The sequence below is a fragment of the Carassius gibelio genome, chromosome A3 (assembly GCF_023724105.1).
Source record: "Carassius gibelio isolate Cgi1373 ecotype wild population from Czech Republic chromosome A3, carGib1.2-hapl.c, whole genome shotgun sequence".
In the NCBI taxonomy this organism is placed as follows: domain Eukaryota; kingdom Metazoa; phylum Chordata; class Actinopteri; order Cypriniformes; family Cyprinidae; genus Carassius; species Carassius gibelio.
In genome coordinates this window covers 31062113-31082431 of record NC_068373.1, presented here as the reverse complement: position 1 = coordinate 31082431, position 20319 = coordinate 31062113, and the positions used below count along the sequence as shown (strand labels likewise).

The following is a 20319-nucleotide window of genomic DNA, read 5'->3' as shown; positions in this document are numbered from 1 at the left end:
TATAAACAATGCATTAAATTACATTAAAGACAAAAATAAATTAAACAAGCAAATTAAATGATAACTCACATGTATATGGTCCACTGATGAAGTCATGGGTCAAGTCAAGTGAATTAATAATCATTTTCTTACAGGCGTCCAAAACTGAATTCAGGAAAAGGGGAATAACCAATGACATTTGAGATAACAACTAAAACAGCAAGCCCCGCCCCACGACTGACAAAAATCAAATTGTTCACGCTAGCAGAGGTGAGATGATCAAGCGCGATGATGTGGGGAATGAGCATGCGTGCGCGAGGGCTTTTATTGCGCGTGAGAGCTTGTATTGCACGCAGAGTACATGTCATGCGCGAGAGTTTGAAATGAGATGTTTCCTCGCGTCCGATTTAGGGGAAGCCATTTAGCGCGCGTGCCAGCATCAGTTGTGCGCTCGGATAATATTGTCATTGGATTGACTCCATAGTAAATCACTTGGGTATGACATCACTGTTTTCACAAATTACAATTTTGGTAGCTTTTAAACTTTAGAATTTTCACTTCGGTACTGGTTATCAAAAATGAGCATTTTCAAGCTCCTAAATTGCCACCATTGTGTAAATGAATGGCCAAAATGCATAATTTTTGTTTTGCTTTAATTTGAAAGTTATGGCTTGTATACATCTCCTTAAATTGAAACAACAATATAACCTATGATCATTAATGAGGCTAAAAACAGAAAACTTATGGGGTTGGGCCATGCATTTACACAACACCAGCATTTTTTGGGGACCTTAAAGGGATAGTTCACCAAAAAAGGAAAATTATGTCATTTACTCAACCTCAAGTTGTAATGATGACAGAATTTTCATTTTTGGGTGAATTATCCCTTCAAAGTTTTGAAAACTTGTTTCTATAAGTCCATGTTATTGAAAAGGATATTGACTGTAATCTTTTGTGAATTTTGTGAAAGTGGCAACATCAAATGCATGTGTAATACTTGTTCAGTCTAAAGGCATATATTGTTTCCTCACGAAGTGAAGCTTCATGGAGCTGTGTGAAGGGGATTGTTTTGACAACGTTGTCATCTGTATGCTTAAGTTAAAACATTTCAATTATTAATTTCAAATAAAATAAAATAATAATAATAGAAAAACTGCATGATACATGAGCTATAATTTTTTTTAATTATAGAGGAAATTGAAGCATGACTCCATTAACTCCTATGCAAAAACTCTAAATCACTGACTATTGTAGATATTTTAATGTGCTGACCTTTTCACATTTAAGTTTAAGTCCTTTGAAAGGTGGATTGAAGACATTTTTGTGATAATTAAGCCCTTATTCTTTTAAGGAATGTAAAACTCCTTAAGGATCTGCAGCACCCCGTTAAATCTTTGTTAGCTTACTGTACCACAAACAGTAATTATATATGCTCTTCCTGTTTTATTCTGCAGGTTTCTGCTTCTTCATGTTTTATTCTGCAGGTTTCTAGTTCACTGATGTCCTCTTCACTCTCCTCTTTCACAAACTCCATCTCCACAGCAGCAGATCTCAGTTCAGATGATACTCCTCCAGATATCCCTGCTTATTAGAAAACTTAGTCACAACTGTGAGGATGAGAATAGTAGAGGTATTCACTGACTTGATTCAAAAACTGGATTTTTTTATATTTACAGAAAATACATTTCTAACTGTTTGTATAAACCAGCATCGAGACAACAACAGAGATCACAGAAGAAACTAAGCTTCTTCCTCTGAGGTTTAATGGTGTTTGTCAAACAGACGTGTGTCTTAGCGCCACCCGCTGGACTGGAGTGAAGCGGCGAGTGGAGGGAAACTTGAAGCCTCATGGCGCACTGATTTCCATCTGTTTCTGGATAATATTCAAAGCTGCAACAACTAATTACTGTATTTGCATTCTTGTAGACTAGGTTTCAGCATTGGCTAGCTGTGATTTTTTTACGGGTAACATGATGCTGAGTGCTAGGATTGAGATCTCTCTCATCGCATTTAGGACACACTGAAAGATTTATCCGATGACAAGAAACAGCGTGGTAGGTGTCAATTTAAAAGTATGAACATATCCTACCTTATTTATTAATTAAATGAATCTCCAATCCTTTATCGTTATTTGAATGCTAGAAAAAAGGTAAAAACCGCCAGATGGGGGATTCTTCCGGACCATGTCTCTGATTCTGCTATATTATTTTTTACTGATTGTAAATAGCAGTAAAATATCTTACCCGGGTAATGCTACTCCAATAAAAGACCATGTAAAAATACCAAATCTATTTTTTAAATATTGCCAAGTAAAACTTTAACAATAATAAAATCAGAGAAGTACTTTAGCGACAAGCATTAAGGAAAACAGCAAGCATTTTATTATTGCTTCCTTATATTATTTTGTTTCCTTTATGGTTTCATTTATAATTAATTTAAATTCAATCACTTATTCACTTTATTCGTTGCTCAGGCATGTTGTTAAATAACCTCTTCAACATACATTGTCTATGACCAAAAATGTTTTTTTCAAAGTTTCATTTTCAGTGCACTTGCAAAATTTTTCACTGATCAAATGAGATCTGGCTTCAGTAGCACTTCGTGGACAGCTTTACTAACTACTAGGTGTTGCTTCAATTTATAACAACGATTTCAGGATTTCCCAGAGGGCAGGCTTCAAGTATAACTTGTTTGAAGTAATGGTGCTTCATATAACATTATCCAGAGAAACAAATGTTAATGATAAATCCCCTGTTATGTTTGTACTGGCTACTGTATACAGGCCACCAGGGCACCATACAGACTTTATTAAAGAGTTTGGTGATTTTAAATCCGAGTTCATTCTGGCTGCAGATAATTCGTTTTTTTTTATTAGTTGGTGATTTTAATATCCATGTTGATAATGAAAAAGATGCATTGGGATCAGCATTTATATAAATTCTGAACACTATTGGTGTTAGACAACACGTTCCAGGACCTACTCATTATCAAAATCATACTCTAGATTTAATACTGTCACATGGAATTGATGTTGATAGTGTTGAAATTATTCAGCCAAATGATGATATCTCAGATCATTATTTAGTTCTGTACAAACTTCATATAGCCAAAATTGTAAATTCTACTTCTTGTTACAAGTATGGAAGAACCATCACTTCTACCACAAAAGACTGCTTTTTAAGTTATCTTCCTGATGTATCCAAATTCCTTAGCATATCCAAAACCTCAGAACAACTTGATGATGTAACAGAAACTATGGACTCTCTCTTTTCTAGCACTTTAAATAAGGTTTCTCCTTTAATTTTAAGGAAGGTTAAGGAAAACAGTTTGACACCATGGTATAATGAGCATACTCGCACCCTAAAGAGAGGAGCCCGAAAAATGGAGCGCAGCTAGAGGAAAACAAAACTAGAGGTATTTCGTATTGCTTGGCGGGAAAGTAACCTATCCTACAGAAAAGCATTAAAAACTGCTAGATCCGATTACTTTTCTTATCTTTTAGAAGAAAACAAACATAACCCCAAGTATTTATTCAATACAGTGGCTAAATTAACGGAAAATAAAGCATCAACAAGTGTTGACATTTCCCAACACCACAATAGTAATGACTTTATGAGCTACTTTACTTCTAAAATCAATACTATTAGAGATAAAATTGCAACCATTCAGCCGTCATCTACAGTATCACATCAGACAGTGCACTATAGACCCCCGAGGAACAGTTCCACTCATTCTCTACATTGGAGAGGAAGAATTGTATAAACTTGTTAAATCATCTAAACCAACAACATGTATGTTAGACCCTATACCATCTATGCTCCTAAAAGAGGTGCTTCCAGAAGTCATAGGTCCGCTTCTGACTATTATTAATTCCTCATTGTCATTAGAATATGTCCCCAAACCTTCAAACTGGCTGTTATTAAGCCTCTCATCGAAAAACCACAACCTGACCCCAAAGAACTAGTTAATTATAGACCAATCTCGAATCCCCTTTTCTGTCCAAGATACTAGAAAAAGTGGTATCCTCACAATTATATTCCTTCTTAGACAAAAATGGTTTATGTGAGGATTTCCAGTCAGGATTTAGACCGTATCATAGTACTGAGACTGCTCTCCTTAGAGTTACAAATGATCTGCTCTTATCATCTGATCGTGGGTGTATCTCTCTATTAGTTTTATTGGATCTTAGTGCTGCGTTTGACACAATTGACCACGACATTCTTTTGCATAGACTTGAACACGTTGTTGGCATTAATAGAAGTGCATTAGCATGGTTTAAATCATACTTATATGACCGCCATCAGTTCGTAGCAGTAAATGAAGATGTATCATATCGATCACAAGTGCAGTATGGAGTACCTCAAGGCTCAGTACTAGGGCTGCTACTCTTCACGCTTTCTATGTTACCCTTGGGAGATATCATCAGGAAACATGGTGTTAGCTTTCACTGTTATGCTGATGATACTCAGCTCTATATTTCTTTGCGGCCCGGTGAAACACACCAATTTGAAAAACGAATGGAATGCATAGTCGATATAAAAAAACTGGATGACGAGTAATTTCTTACTACTAAATTCTGAAAAAACAGAGTTGTTAATTATAGGACCTAAAAACTCTGCTTGCAATAACCTAGAACACTGTCTAAGACTTGATGGTTGCTCTGTCAATTCTTCGTCATCAGTTAGGAACCTAGGTGTGCTATTTGATTGCAATCTTTCCTTAGAAAGCCACGTTTCTAGCATTTGTAAAACTGCATTTTTCCATCTCAAAAATATATCTAAATTATGGCCTATGCTCTCAATTTCAAATGCATAAATGTTAATCCATGCATTTATGACCTCAAGGTTAGATTATTGTAATGCTTTCGTCTGGTCAGAGAAGAACTGGACCCCAACTGAGCCTGGTTTCTCCCAAGGTTTTTTTCTCCATTCTGTCACCGATGGAGTTTCGGTTCCTTGCCGCTGTCGCCTCTGGCTTGCTTAGTTGGGGTCACTTCATCTACAGCGATATCGTTGACTTGATTGCAAATAAATGCACAGACACTATTTAAACTGAACAGAGATGACATCACTGAATTCAATGATGAACTGCCTTTAACTATCATTTTGCATTATTGACACACTGTTTTCCCAGTGAATGTTGTTCAGTTGCTTTGACACAATGTATTTTGTTTAAAGCGCTATATAAATAAAGGTGACTTGACTTGACTAAGAATCTGGATGTGTCTTGTGAAATCGACCAGTTGCTTGTAACTATGGAGAACTGGACACTATCAAGCAGACAGATTTTTCATATCTGATTGTTACGGCTGGCCAAAATCTAAATTTCAACAATTAGCCAATTTATTAACAGAATCTATAAATCAAATAATTAAACCAACACAAACAAATGTCTAGGGGAAAAGTGTGAGTATTAATAAAAAATAACAAATAAAAAATTATAAGGGGGAACACATCCAAATGCAAGAGAGAACAAAAAACAGGGCCCTCCCAACTCCAAACGCACGGATCCTTTTTCTATCCAACAAGGCTGATTTGGAATTCATTTCAACCGTCACCCAGCCAGCAGGTGCACTACACAGCAGAGCCAGAAGAAGGCACCAGGCAGGCATCAACCGCTATAAGAATTCAATATAAAGCACCCTCAACATGTATTATTATTGGACTACACTCTAACCTAAATACAATAGAAATTCAGACACTGCTGGAGTACATATGTTTGCGGATTTAAATGTGGCACAGCCAGCTCAGCTTAATTTGCAATAACAGTTTTAAAATAAAAGACATTCAAAATGAAGTTGCTGTCGTCATCATAGATATTTAAACCAATGACCTCCCCAAATGAGGTTATCCAGACTGGACATGCCCTCAATGTCTTTAAATAGCCTCACTCATTCTCTCTTCTTCTTCCATCAAACTCCATGCAGCCCATTGTGTCTCATCCTGAAACTAGCCCATCACCTCTTGGTAAGCAGTCTCCCCTCTTTTTTTCTCTTATCTCTGCTTTATTGTATCCAGTGGTCAGTCACATGCAAGTTGGAGCACTCCACAGATCAGGGCTTCAGCCATTTCCAATGCAATGGGTAGATTCCTGAGTGGAATTTGATGACAAGCCAAATAAATATGACAGATTATTACTAGAATCGTGGTGTTACCTTTTGAGGGAGACTGGTCTTTCAGAAAGTCCACTTCCATATGAGACCAAGGGTGAAGTGGAATAGGCAAGAGTTTGCAGAAGACCAGTTGGCAACTGGTTTAAAGACTCAGACTGGGCAAGCTCTTCAAGTTCTTGGCATAGAGGGTGACATTTCTTGACAAGGAAGGCTGCCAGAACTGATTCAGAATGAGCTGGATCATCTTATTGTCCCTTGGATGCCCAAAACACAATAAACAATGTACCCACTGAATAAATGTCTCCTTTAAAGGTAAGGTAGGCAATTTGCAATCACAAGCTAGCTTTGAAAGCAACATCCCATCCACACCTCGTTTATCTTCGGAACACAAATTAAGATATTTTTGATGAGAGCACTTTGACCCTTCCATAGACAGCAAGGGAGAAAAAATGTTGAACAAAGTTGTTATTTTCGTTTTCTTTCGTGTCTATGGGAGGTTCATAGAGCTCTTGGAATGTATCAAAAATATTTTAATTTGTGTTCTGAAGATAAACAATGGTCTTACGGGTTTGAAATGACTTAATGGTGATTAATAAATGACAGAATTTTAATTTTGGGGTGAACTATCCCTTGGGGATAGATCTTGTTTTGGAGTGTCTGGCACCAATTCAATGGTGCAATCTTTGGGTCAGTGGAGAGGAAGTTTATAAGTTTTGTTCTGGTTAAACACCATATGGATGTTCTGATATTCAGCCAGTACATTTAGTAGTAACTCATTAACAAATACGTGCAAAGCAGTAGAGAGGCGTGAAATTGGGTTCTAAGGGTTCATGCAAGTATTAAGGTGCTAAGTAAAAAAAGTGAGTGAAGTGACATTCAGCCAAGTATGGTGACCCATACTCAGAATTTGTGCTCTGCATTTAACCCATCCGAAATGCACACACACAGAGCAGTGAACACACACACACACACTCTGAGCACACACCCGGAGCAGTGGGCAGCCATTTATGCTGCGGCGCCCGGGGAGCAGTTGGGGGTTCGATGCCTTGCTCAAGGGCACCTAAGTCATGGTATTGAAGGTGGAGAGAGAACTGTACATGCACTCCCCCCACCCACAATTCCGTCCAGCCCGAGACTAGAACCCACAACCCTTCGATTGGGAGTCCAACCCTCTAACCATTAGGCCACGACTTCCTGCAGTAGGGCTCTGGCTTACAAATGTGTGGAATGGGTCACATCTAGGACACAGCCTGCCCCCAGCAGTCATCCATCTAATGCTGTAATAGACAGAAAGGGAACACATGGTGCAGTATCAATGTATATGTAGCAAGGTTCAACACAGTCTTAATAGGAAGGAAGAAGGCAGGAGTCGGCTTGTTGCTGGGACGCTCGTTTATTTAACTATAATCAATAAATCACGATGCCCTCTGGGCATAGACAGCAAACGATTGCTCAAACACAGTCAATAACTTCAACAACACTGTTTTGTAGCTTCCCAGCACAGAACGAGTTCCCAGCGTGTCTCTCTCTCCTTCTCTCTGCGGTGACTCGGCTTATATCCGGTCTCTCCACGCCAATTACTGCAATCAAACACACGTGTTCGTTATTTGCACTTGACCTACTTACGCCTCGCTCTGCTCCCCCCATCTCTCTCCCGTTGCAGATTCCGCTAAACCACGCCCCCCTCGCCACATACCCCCACCGCCCGACTCAGGCCGGGGAGCCGTCCGGAGTGCAGCCCCCCCCCGTCCATCAGACGCTGAAAAGTGGCTGGAGCCCCGAATAGCCCGAACGGAAGAGTAACGAATTGGTGTAAACCGAACGGCGTGGTGAAAGCTGTTTTTTCTTTGGTCATGGGAGACAAGGGGATCTGCCAATAACCCTTAGTTAAGTCCAGCGTCGAGTAAAAGCGAGCAGTGCCCAGTCGATCAAGTAATTCGTCCACCCTGGGCATTGGATATGCGTCGAATTTCGACACAGCATTCACCTTCCTATAATCCACACAGAACCGCACGGAGCCGTCTGTTTTAGGTACTAAGACTATCGGGCTCGCCCAGTCACTGTTGGACTCTTCTATTACTCCCATTTCTAGCATGGCCTCTAACTCCCCTTGAACCACCTTTTTTTTATGTTCAGGTAATCTATACGGCCGGCTGCGAACTACCATGCCCAGCTCGGTCTCAACATGGTGCTGAATGAGATCCGTTCGACCAGGCAGGGGCGAGAACACATCAGCAAAGGCTGCTTGGAGGGACTTGATGTCAGTGAGCTGCGAGGGCGAGAGGTGGTCTCCTCCAGGGGCCAGATCGAGAGATTGGGATTTTGAACTCACTTCTGGACCGAGATCCTCCTCCCCACTCACTACCGTCGCCAGCATCACTGATTCCGCCTCAGACCATTTTTTTAACAGGTTGAGGTGGTATATTTGATGTGCCCCGCCCCTATCTGTTCGAGCTACCTCATAGTTAAGATCCCCAACCCGCCGTGTGACCTTAAAGGGTCCTTGCCACTTCGCGAGTAACTTTGAACTAGATGTAGGGAGTAATTCAAGCACTTTATCTCCCGGTGCAAATTGACGTAGTCTAGCCCCCCTGTTGTACAACCGACTCTGTTTGTCTTGAGCCTGCAACAAATTCTCCATGGATAGCCGCCCCAACGTGTGGAGTTTTGTTCTCAAGTCCATGACGTATTGAATTTCGTTTTTACTATTAGAAGGTCCGTCCTCCCAAGTTTCCTTAAGGACGTCGAGGACCCCGCGGGGCTGGCGCCCATAAAGAAGCTCGAAGGGGGAAAACCCCGTGGAGGCTTGCGGGACCTCCCGTACAGCAAACAAGAGGGGTTCTAGCCACCTATCCCAATTTTTGGCGTCTTCCTGAACGAACTTACGAATCATGGATTTTAACGTGCGATTAAATCAATCGACCAGCCCGTCTGTTTGTGGGTGATAGACGCTTGTTCGAATCGATCTAATGCCCAATAATTCATAAAGCTCGCGAATAGTACGTGACATAAACGCCGTGCCCTGATCGGTGAGGATCTCCTTCGGGATCCCCACCCGGGAGATTAATTGAAACAGTGCACTCGCCACACTCTTAGCGGAAATAGAGCGGAGAGGCACTGCTTCAGGATATCGCGTTGCATAGTCCACCAGAACTAATGCAAAGCGATGTCCCTGTGCTGACCGCTCTAATGGCCCGATGAGGTCCATGCCAATTCGTTCGAAGGGGACCTGCATTAATGGAAGGGAGCACAATGGTGCTTTTGGGGTGGCCGGTGGATTCACCAACTGACATTCACGACAAGCCGCGCACCACCTGCGCACATTCTCGTGAATGCCCGGCCAGAAGAAGCGGGCCATGAGACGGTTTAGTGTAGCCGCTTGCCCTAAATGCCTGGCCATTGGATCACAATGAGCCGCCTGGAAAAGCATTTCCCGACGGCTTCTAGGTATCAATAACTGGGTTGTATCTTGCTTTGTCTGGGCGTCTTGGGTCACCCGATACAACCTATCTTTTAAAATTGAAAAATAAGGATAAGAGAGCGGCTGGTCAGGGTGGAGAAGCTGCCCGTCGATCGAACAAACCTGGTCAAAGGCATTTTTCAGCGTTTCATCGCGGGACTGTTCCAGGGGAAAATCATCGCGCTCAGGGAGGATGTTCCGTTCGAGAGCACTCGGTTCCCCTGCAACAGGCCCCGGAGGTTCCGGTTCAGCCTCTCCCACCTGCGCAACCGCTACTCCAGCCCTCCCTTGTTTCCCCCAAGAGACATCCGAACACAAGTACCCCAGTAATTTATTTAACGCGGGCCAATTCGTCCCCAAAATTATCGGATGCCTGAGGTGCGGATTAACGGCCACCTCTACTCTATGTTTTTCCCCCCGAAATTTAATATCCACAGGCAAAATAGGATAATTCACCACTTCCCCGTGTACACACCGAACCCTAACCATGCGGCTACTATCCAATGCCCTTGGATGAATCAGGCTTTGATGGATGGAAGATTGGTTACATCCTGAATCCACCAAAGCCTGATATGTACCCCCCCTGATACTCACTGGTATTTGGTATAAGCCAGCCTGATCGAGGGCAGCCTTTGGCGCGTCGGGGACCCGGATCAACGTCCCCACTTCCATCAACGGACACCTATCAATAAAATGCCCTGGGTCCCCGCAACGCCAACAGGCCGGCCCAGACTTTACCGCCACCCTGGCGGCAGGAAGTAGGTCAAGCGTTTGGCGAGGAGAGAGCGGAGAGGCCATGGCCTGGGGAATGGATCCCGTGGGCGAACTCCCACCCCTGGGAGGAGCCCTGGGCCCCGCTGCTGGTTCAGCCCCGTAACTCGTCCTCCACCTCGGGGCTAGCTTTGGCGGAAGCCCTCCACGGGACCTGGGGAGAGGGACAGATTTAGGGAGAGAGGGGGGAGGGGAGGAGAGAGAAGGGGAGAGAGAAGCAGATGGTAAGGGGTCGCCGACCCCTGGACACGCCACCATTTGGTCCTCCGCCAGCTGGATGGCCTGGTTCAGTGACGTCGGGCGGTGGCACTGGACCCACTGCGCAGTCTTCCTTGGCAGCTTGGCCACGAACTGCTCCAGTACCACACGATCGATCACATCCTCAACGTCGCTACTGTCGGCCATCAACCACTTGCGGCAGGAGTCCCGGAGCTGCTGTGCCATCACGAAGGGCCGGCCGGACTCTTCCACGGTTAGAGTCCTGAAGCTCTGGCGATGTTGCTCCGGGGTCCGACCGACCCGCTGGAGGATGGCACGCTTGAGGTCCTGGTAGGCCAGGAGGTTTTGAACTGGCAGTTGGTGAGCGGCTACCTGCGCCTCACCGGACAGCAGGGGAATGTGCCGCAGGGGCCAGTCCACGGGGGGCCACCCTCGAGCCTCTGCCGACTTTTCGAACAGGTCCAGGAAGGCCTCCGGATCATCCTGAGGCCCCATCTTGTTGAGCGGCAGAGGAGATGTATTGTCCTTAAACGAAGGGGTGGCCCGGACCTCCCGGTCTACCCAGCTCCGGAACAGCTCGCGGTCTTCATGCTGGGCCCGGAGGAGCGCCTCAAAGCGTTTGTCCTGCTCCTCCTTGATCGCCAGCATGTGTTGATGTTGTTCCTGATGAAGACCAGCGAGCGACTGGATGATGTCCGCAAATGGCGTACCTGACGGAGATTGCATGGCGGCGATGCTCTTCTTCCTTCCCGGGTTTCGGCACCACTGTAGCAAGGTTCAACACAGTCTTAATAGGAAGGAAGAAGGCAGGAGTCAGCTTGTTGCTGGGACGCTCGTTTATTTAACTATAATCAATAAATCACGATGCCATCTGGGCATAGACAGCAAACGATTGCTCAAACACAGTCAATAACTTCAACAACACTGTTTTGTAGCTTCCCAGCACAGAACGAGGTCCCAGCGTGTCTCTCTCTCCTTCTCTCTGCGGTGACTCGGCTTATATCCGGTCTCTCCACGCCAATTACTGCAATCAAACACACGTGTTCGTTATTTGCACTTGACCTACTTACGCCTCGCTCTGCTCCCCGTCTCTCTCCCGTTGCAGATTCCGCTAAACCACGCCCCCCTCGCCACAGTATAGTGTCCAGACTAAAGGAACATCAATGAACTTACCTGCAGCACCAGAGTAAATTAGAGTGGTTTTATTACAGTTATAGCACAAAAAAATAAGGCAATTTCTGAGAAAATTCACAGTGCTGGCTCAGATTGTCGGTGGGAGAAAGAAGCCAGGAAGTGTTCTCCTTCCCCACATTAAATACAATCCCAGGCAAAAAGCGGCAATCCCTCTCAAATGGTGCGAGGCAAGTGCCGCCTAGTTACATAGCTTCGGGAGCTAGAAGTTCAGATGTAGAGGGGGGACCGTGAGATTAGAGGAGGCAAGAGCAGTGCAAGTAGGGATGAGATCTTTACTGAGAGTTGAATAAACTGATCTAGAGACATCTCCTCATCCCATCTGGCAAGTTCAGACTGAAGGGTGCAGTTGAGGCCTCAATGATTTTGGTTTCAAGGGGGTCCTCAGGCCACCCACACTGTGCATCCTATGCAGGGGGTTGTCCGAACCAAATAAATGATATTGTCCAAACAGTAAACCCAGAACACAAACCAGAAACATGAGCACAGAATAAATAGGCAGGAGTTGAAACACAAGGTGGGTCCAAAATACAAAGGAAACCGCTCATAATTGCAATACAGGTATTGGCAAGACTTTGCAAAAAATGAATGAACCAGACAGTCTAGAGCAGGGATCCTTAAATCTGGCCCACGAGATCCACTTTCCTGCAGAGTTTAGCTCTAACTCTAATCAAACACAACTGCACATGCCAATTAATGTCTTCAGGACCATTAGAAATCACAGGTAGGAGAGTCTGATCAAGGTTGGAGCTAAACTCTGCAGCGCGTTGGCCCTCCAGGACAAGATTAGAGGAACCTTGGTCAAGAGTAACTGAGTAATGGTGGAGAAAGAGATTCAGGTGTGGCAGGAGTCAAACTTTGGGAGAGGAATCCCTCAGGTGGCTGGTGGAGGGAAGAGCAGGCTCAGGCATGTATACTACATGTGACATAAAACTTTATCATAGTCAAACATTTTAGATTTTATAATAAAAATGGTGCTGAAATCACAATCACACATTAATAAAAAAAAAAAGAAGACACTTCAAGAGATTATTATAATATGTTCTGAAATAATTACATGTATAAATAATTAACAATAACAAACAGACACGCTTCATTTAAATAATTAGGTAAATGGCAATTTGCCGGAAAAAAAAAATGCTAAAATGATCAGTCTAATCATGTAAAGTGGAATATAAATGAAAATGTAATTATTTGTATCAAATTTTATATTTTTTTATTTTATTTATTGATGTGTTGTGATCAACACGGCCCAGTCACATCCGTATTGATATTCAGATCATCAGCACTGTGATTTAGATTAAATATTGGAAACATGATGACTGTAAAAGATGAAAGCAGGATGATCCAAACCTACAGGAGTAACATTTAATAATAACTAAACGGCAGGATCCTCAGAGAGGAAGAACACGACTGAAAGGAATCACAATAGAAGAATGGGAAGAGTGTGTGAGTGAAGGTGTTAGTGAATGTGTGTAGATGTGTGTTAGTTAGAGGATCAGAGAATGAGACCGTTCCTCTGTCATAGTCCAGATACACTCTCACACGCTCAAGATCCTGCTCAAACTGTCCATATCGCACACTCCAGACATCATTGTTATAGAAATCACCTCCTTTCCTCCGGTTTGAAGCTGTAGTGACTCCGAGACTCCAGCATGAACTCTCTTTAACCTCCACGTCCCAGCAGTGCGTTCCCGAGTTAAACCCCTCTGAAGCCAGGACACAGTCATAGATGTCAAACCTCTCTGGATTATCAGGAAGAGGTTGTTTGTTCCCGCTGTATTTCACACTGGTCAGATCATCCGACACAACGAGATCTGGATGAGCCGTGTTTGGATCCAGAATCACAGGAGCTGATGAGACACAATCAACAGGTGCTTTTATCCTGATGTTCATATAATGGTCAAGAGTTGAACCCAACAGATTATTATGAGTTATGACACTCGTCTTGTTGATTAAACACATCATATTTTCCTCTGACCACTATCAGTGTTGTTACAGTAAATAGATCGTCTCTGACAGAACTGTTATTACTAGTGGCATCAACTACAAACATTAAATGTGTGATTAAAACCTTTGTGTCCCATGAAAAAAAAACTGTAAAACTTCTGTGTATGAAACTAATTATCTTCAGCATCATCTGATAATGTTCATTAAACTGGCTCTTACTGTGTGTCTTTGTTTTAAAATACTTTTCACTGTCTGTTGTCTGTAAACATGGTCATTAACAATGTCATTTTCATATTTTATGATATATTAACATCTCTGTGGTGTGTGGGGAGTAATTGAAGCAGGTTCTTCTGGTAAACACATCATTATCAGAGCCGACCCTCATCATTGTGTTTCTTCACTGGAAAAATCAACAGACATGAAGCACTTCTTCTAGAAACCCTTTCAAAATGTCAGGATTTATGTAAATATCCTTAATTTAAAAAAGTTATTACAACAACAAATTCAAAGATGTCCGTGAATGTTCCTAAGTGCAATTCCTTAAAAGTTCTTAAGATCTTCTCTAATATTTTATTAAGAAATATTTTGGAATATTGTAAGCAGTTTTCAAGTTATCTGCCTGTACTCTTCCACTCATGAGGTCTGCTTGTTTAATACAACGAATACTTCAATTGTTTTGTGGTAGATATCGTATAGTACTTTGAGTCATGAACAACTGAATGTGTGTGAGCTCAGATCTTCTGCAGTTATGCTCACTGTTCTGGACGATGTCCTGCATCTTCTTCCAGACTCTGAAGGGCAGGTTGCCCAAGTATCGTGGCACATGAATCAGAGCTCCAGAAGGAGTCTGTGGATCCGGCTGTGATGAGATCTGGACTCTGGAAGAACATTCAGGATCAGAACTGAAGTGACTTTGGATCAGAAGCAGAGAGAGAGAAGATCACTCACCTTTCCATCGAGACTGGGAACTTCTGCAGAACAAACACACCACTGATCATCAACAACTCAATCAATCATCAATCAATCAATCAGTCAATCAATCAATGATCTGAAATCAGACCTTCAGAAAGCAGACGTCACTAGCGTTCATCATCTCCTCCATGTCTTTGATTGACTGTGAAAGAGCTGAGATGTGTGTGTTGATCTCCTCCAGCTTCTCCTTCATCATCTGCTTCTTCTGCTCCTCTTCCTCTCTCAGTGCAGTGATTGTAGCTTCTTCTTCATCTCTGAGGAACTGATGAAGCTTCTCAAACTGCTGTTTAATCTGACGCTCTGTGTGCTCAGCTTGAGACTGAAATCAAACCACATTCACTTCAATCATCTCCATCAACACACATCAACACAATCACATCATTCAGATCTGAGAGAAACTCAGACACAGACATATAACGATCCAGAAGCAGATCACTGCTCATCATTTACACAAATAATCAACTGGAGTCAATTATATTAAATAATCAGATAATAACTCTATCTAGTGATCTACAGCTGTATTGAAAATGACTCTAGATTCGGTTTCCTCACCTTGATGTGTTCAACTGTTTTCTCAAACTCTTCTTTCGTTTCTTCACAATGTTTCAGATTCTCTTGTAAGGACTTCAGTGATATATTGAGCTCCTCCTAGAATTGAGAAATAAATATATTAAAAACACCAGATTGACAGTGAAGACAAGATGATACAACGATCATATAATGCAGTGAAAGAGTATTTGCCACCATCCTGATTTATACTGTTTTTGTGTACATCTCATACTAAATTGAGTCGGAAATTAAAATCTAACATAATACGAAGAAACCCAAGTGTACACAAAGTAGGCTACAGTTTGTGAAGGTGATTGAAATGAATCCATCTGTGAAGGATTACAAAGCTATTTCAAAGGCTCTTGGACTCACAGAGCCACAGCAAGAGCAATCATCTTCAAATCTCCAAAAGAAAAAAAAAAAAAAAAAATCCTCAGAAATGGCTCATCCTGGGAATCATAGAAGAGCCAAGAACAACATTAAATCAACTGCATTTTTTGCTTTCTTCCAGAAAAGAAGCCTATAAGAGAACATCCAATCTTCAGTCTGTAAACTGAAGCTCAAATGCAACTGGATTATGTGGCAAGACAATGATTCAAAGCAAACTAGTTAAAGTTTTGGAGTGGCCTGGTCAAAGTCAGGCAGTTGAAAAGTGGGCCCACTAGTGCTGTGAAACACTGATCTCCAGTTATCGCAAACACTCAGCTGCAGTTATTGCTGATAAAGGGTGTGACAGGATAAAAAACGAAACTGTATATTCTGTACGTAAGGTTACTATGACATCTACATTGTAGAGACCAGCAGAATAAAAATAAATAAATAAATAAATATTTAAACTGTCAGTAATAAAAAAAAGCAAAGGAAAAATACAATAGAAAAGATACAAATAAAACAAACTGTCCTTATATTTTTATGCAACTCTGAAGCAGAATGATTATTTCATTTATTCACTATACTATTTATTATAAACGTCTCATTTCAGTTTTAGATTGGCTCTAGTTTTGTATTTATTACAGTTTATTTAAAAAGTTTGTGTAGCATAGTACAGACTACTGCAGAAATTAATAATCAAATTTAAAAATAAAACATAGCCTGCTGTAACTTTAAGAGCTGCACGGATAAATTACAGTTATGCGTATGTTCATTCTCAACTTTTGTGTTCATTTTTACATGTTCGACGAAGGAATACATGAATAATCAATAAGCGCAGCATTTTGACATATTTTTGCATGTATTTGAGCGTGTAGGCGACCACCTTGAGCTAAAAGATGACTTTACACGTCCATGTTCTGTTAAGCGCAAGTCACGCTCTCTGTCACGCTTTTAAAACATGAATAAACATACTTTGATAAATCAAGCACGTCCCATTTTGCAAAAGTCAAGTTACATGATTTTGCACAGGATATTTCGTTTTATGGAGGAACAAAAGTGCAGCGCTGCAGAAGTGTTGGCCGAATGGGGGGCAATAATCGTTTTTATGTCAATAATTGTATATTCATAATCATGGGATACCAAAATCTAACCATTTTTTCGATTAATTAAAAAGCTCTACTTTGTTTAATGTTGTATTTTATTTGAAAATCTAAAACGGTTATTATGAGACACAAAAAAATAAGAAATAAGGATGGTTCAAATACTTTTTCACATCACAATATGTCTTATGAACAGTGTTGGGGTTAACGCATAACAAGTAATGCGACTTACGGAATCAGATTACTTTTTTCAAGTAGCGCAATACTTGCGTTACATGACTCAAGTAATGCGATATTAATAACTCACAGGCAAAGTGATCCAATTATTTATTTATTTTTTTTTATGGCAGTTACTTTGTTTTCCAGCGTATTGACAGACTCGTGTCCTCATGTTGAGAGAAATCAGGGTTGTGTGCGCAGTGTAAACATGATCTTACTGTAGATCTAGAGCAAATGTCAGCATGCATTTATTCACATATTCATGAGGTTTCCTCAAAGCAGTCAAATGCAAAATCAGAATAGAAGGCAAACCTGAAATAATTACATGTTAAACAACACAAATATCTAGGGGTGCACGATATATATCGGCCGATCATTAATGCGCATCTCATCAGGGAAGCCGGTTCTCTAATCAGCGGTTAATAACATCAAGTGCGTGAATTCACATAGAGCTGTTACTACACGGAGCCGTTGTTTAATTGACAAGCTGCAAATCTAAGCTGGATCGGCCGATATATCGTGCACCCCTACAAATATATTTTATGCATTTAATCTCATGTTATTAACCAATGGCGTAGCTGCTGACCTTGATCACATTAAACTATAATACTAAGCAAAAATGACTAAAGAATAACATTTGTGTTTCCTTTTTTTATTACCAAAAAGAGAAAAATAGTAACGCGATTAATTACTTTTTTAGGAAGCAACACAATATTGTAATGCATTACTTTTAAAAGTAACTTTCCCCAACTCTGCATATGAAGTTGAGAAAAGGGCAGAGTGAAACTTTGAGTTCCTGAATGTAATATACGTCTTTATGACTAATAATTGTTCTTTACATATGAAGCAAGAGACATTGTCTTACCTTATACGAGGAAACCGCTTCTCCGATGGGTCTGAATGTGTGATTGTCGTGTTTCTGTGAGTTAATACACACTAAACACACCGGCTGTTTGTCCTCCTGACAGAAGAGTTTGAGTTTCTCACTGTGTAAACTGCAGATCTCCTCAGACTCTGACGAAAGGCTGTCGTTTCTCTCCTTCAGGAACGACTCACACAGGTTTTTTAACGCAAGGTTAACCGGTGGATCGTGTTTAGAGTCTCTCCTGCAGACGGGACACTCCTGGGTTTTCTTGGTTGTCCAGAACTGATGAAGACACTCTTTACAGAAACTGTGACTGCATGATAAAATAACAGGAGCCTTGAAGATTTCACAGCAAACGGGACAAGAAAGCTCTTCAGCTGATACATTCAGTGACGCCATTTTCACTGTTCGCGCTCCAGCGACCTGAGCTTTACTTTCACTTTCGGGAAGAAGAGAATCAAAGCGCAGGGCTCCTTCTGTGTACCTCGCTTAATACAACCGAGATGATACGACAGAAGACCGATCTAATCGTGATGACTGACCTATGGCGATTTGCTTTTGATTTGATTAAAACATCTGGAATGAGTTGTGACTGTGAGATATTAATGCCTGTTCATTGGGGAAAGGGCAGACATATCGATACTGGAAACCATGATCAGCAACGCAGCGATTGGCTGCCGTTACATGTCGAACTACGATGACGTGACATGCGCAAACATTAGAAAAGAAGACGTCAGCTTTAATTCATCTCTCTGGAAATATCTTGATATTGATTAAAGTTACACATTTTGTGGTCTCGTTGAAGAAACAGTTGACCATTTTGTGATATAACCTACATATTTTGGGTCGATTCAAGTTACCTATAGTTTTACACATATTGGTAGAAAAAAAAAATACTGACAAACAAATACAGTTCTTTGACAGGAAAATAATAGGAGCAGTTGAAACAAGCAGGTGTTTGAGTGTCCTCAACCCATCTGAACTCAGGGTATTAAAACGTTAGCTTCTAGCTACTAGCTCCTATATATATATGAATATATAGTTTCTTTTTTTTCTTTGAAAATGACATTTTAGTAAAACAAGCTAAATGTAATTTTTGTCATGTGACATGCATTAAAATGAGTGAAAAAAGGCAGTGAACCCACATCCTACTGCCATCTCAACACAGCTGTGCAAGTTCTGCTTTTTTTTTTTCAGTTTTATTCTGATGAAGCTGCTGATCAATTGCCTACCTTTAACTGTCTCTGCCGTCCATCACATCCCTCACTGCTGCAGTCAGACTGGAATCTGATCATGGATGGGAAGAGACATCGAGGCTGTCCTTGCCTGAGTGTCTCATACAGAGAGCCCATACAGAGAGCATACACATTTAGTCATTTTGCAGATGCTTTTATCCAAAGCAACTTAAAATTGGGGAATATAAAGCAGAGGGCAGAAGATTTTCCTCAGAAATTTGATGGTATTTTGCCCCATCCATACAGGTTTCCCTCTATCCTTAGAAGTGCTCTAGCCTCTAGTCCCTGCTGCAGGGAAACAGTCCATACACATTTTGCCACCTCCGTGCTTTACTGGAGGAATGGTGTTATTTGGAATCTGAGCTGTATCTGATTTCCGCCAGACATATAGTTTGGTGTTTAAGTCAAATATTTATATTTTAGTCTCATGACCATAACACCTTTTTCCATGTGGCTTCAAGAGTCTTCAAGTTGTGTTTGGGCAAACAAAGCTCAGTCGTGACTTCTGCAAAACCAAGGACTGAAAAGCTCCAGGAAAGCTCTGGTCATGCTGATATGATCAAAATAACTACAGCTGATCAGAGCTGAAAGTCAAATTACTTTGTGTGCCATCGAGAAGTTGATCAGTTACACCTGAGTTTAAAAGTCACTTTTAGCAGGGGGGTAATCCTTTTTCCAACTCAATGATTCCTTATATATATATATATAACTTTCACTTGGGTGTTGTAAGTTGCACTGAGTATATACAACTGGATAAATTTTCAGGCTGCAAAGCAACAAAATATGATCATTTTAAAGGGGCTGAGTCTTTTTAATACCCACTGTAATAAAGGAAATTAGCACCAGATGCCAGATTAACACCAATAATTTGGAGGTATTTGTGAGTGTTATCTAATTTTGATCAGTTCTTTTTCAAATACCTCATTTATGTTTTTTACACTTTGCTTCAGAATATAATCAATCAATATGAAATAAGCTTAAAAAGCGGCCCTTCTACTTTATGACTGCACTATTGTTAGTCACAGAAGCCCTGAGGATTGCAAAAGATGACTCCAAATCATCAGTTCTTATTCTGCTGGATCTATCTGCTGTTTTTAACACTGTCAGTCATCAGATCCTCCTGTCTGCTCTTGCATCGCTGGACATCAGAGGGATTACACTTCGCTGGTCTGAATCATATCTTACTGATTTACTGACTTACTTTCAGGGTGGCTTGGAGAGGGGAGGTATCCAAAGCACATCAACTGGTCACTGGGGTTCCTCAGGGATCAGTTCTTGGACCCCTCCTTTTTTCAATATACACTACATCACTGGGTCCCATCATA

General features: G+C 41.4%; 1 protein-coding gene across 1 annotated transcript; it reads right to left on the bottom strand.

Moving 5' to 3' along the window:
- Positions 1-11734: 11734 nt before the first annotated feature.
- LOC127942564 (nuclear factor 7, brain) lies at positions 11735-18357 on the bottom strand. Its single transcript, XM_052538370.1, has 6 exons — positions 17760-18357; positions 15207-15302; positions 14743-14973; positions 14631-14653; positions 14439-14560; positions 11735-13585 (listed from the first exon to the last, which is right to left on the bottom strand). The coding sequence occupies exons 1-6, from the start codon at positions 18156-18158 to the stop codon at positions 13101-13103; spliced, it is 1356 nt and encodes a 451-aa protein (XP_052394330.1). The 5' UTR covers positions 18159-18357; the 3' UTR covers positions 11735-13100.
- Positions 18358-20319: the final 1962 nt, after the last annotated feature.

Coding starts and splice junctions, on each gene's coding strand:
- LOC127942564 (XM_052538370.1), bottom strand. CDS start 18,158: ATGGCGTCACTGAATGTATCAGCTGAAGAGCTTTCTTGTCCCGTTTGC. Junction 14,974..15,206: donor AAACAGTTGAACACATCAAG/GTGAGGAAACCG, acceptor GTTTGATTTCAG/TCTCAAGCTGAGCACACAGA. Junction 14,561..14,630: donor TTCCCAGTCTCGATGGAAAG/GTGAGTGATCTT, acceptor ATGTTCTTCCAG/AGTCCAGATCTCATCACAGC.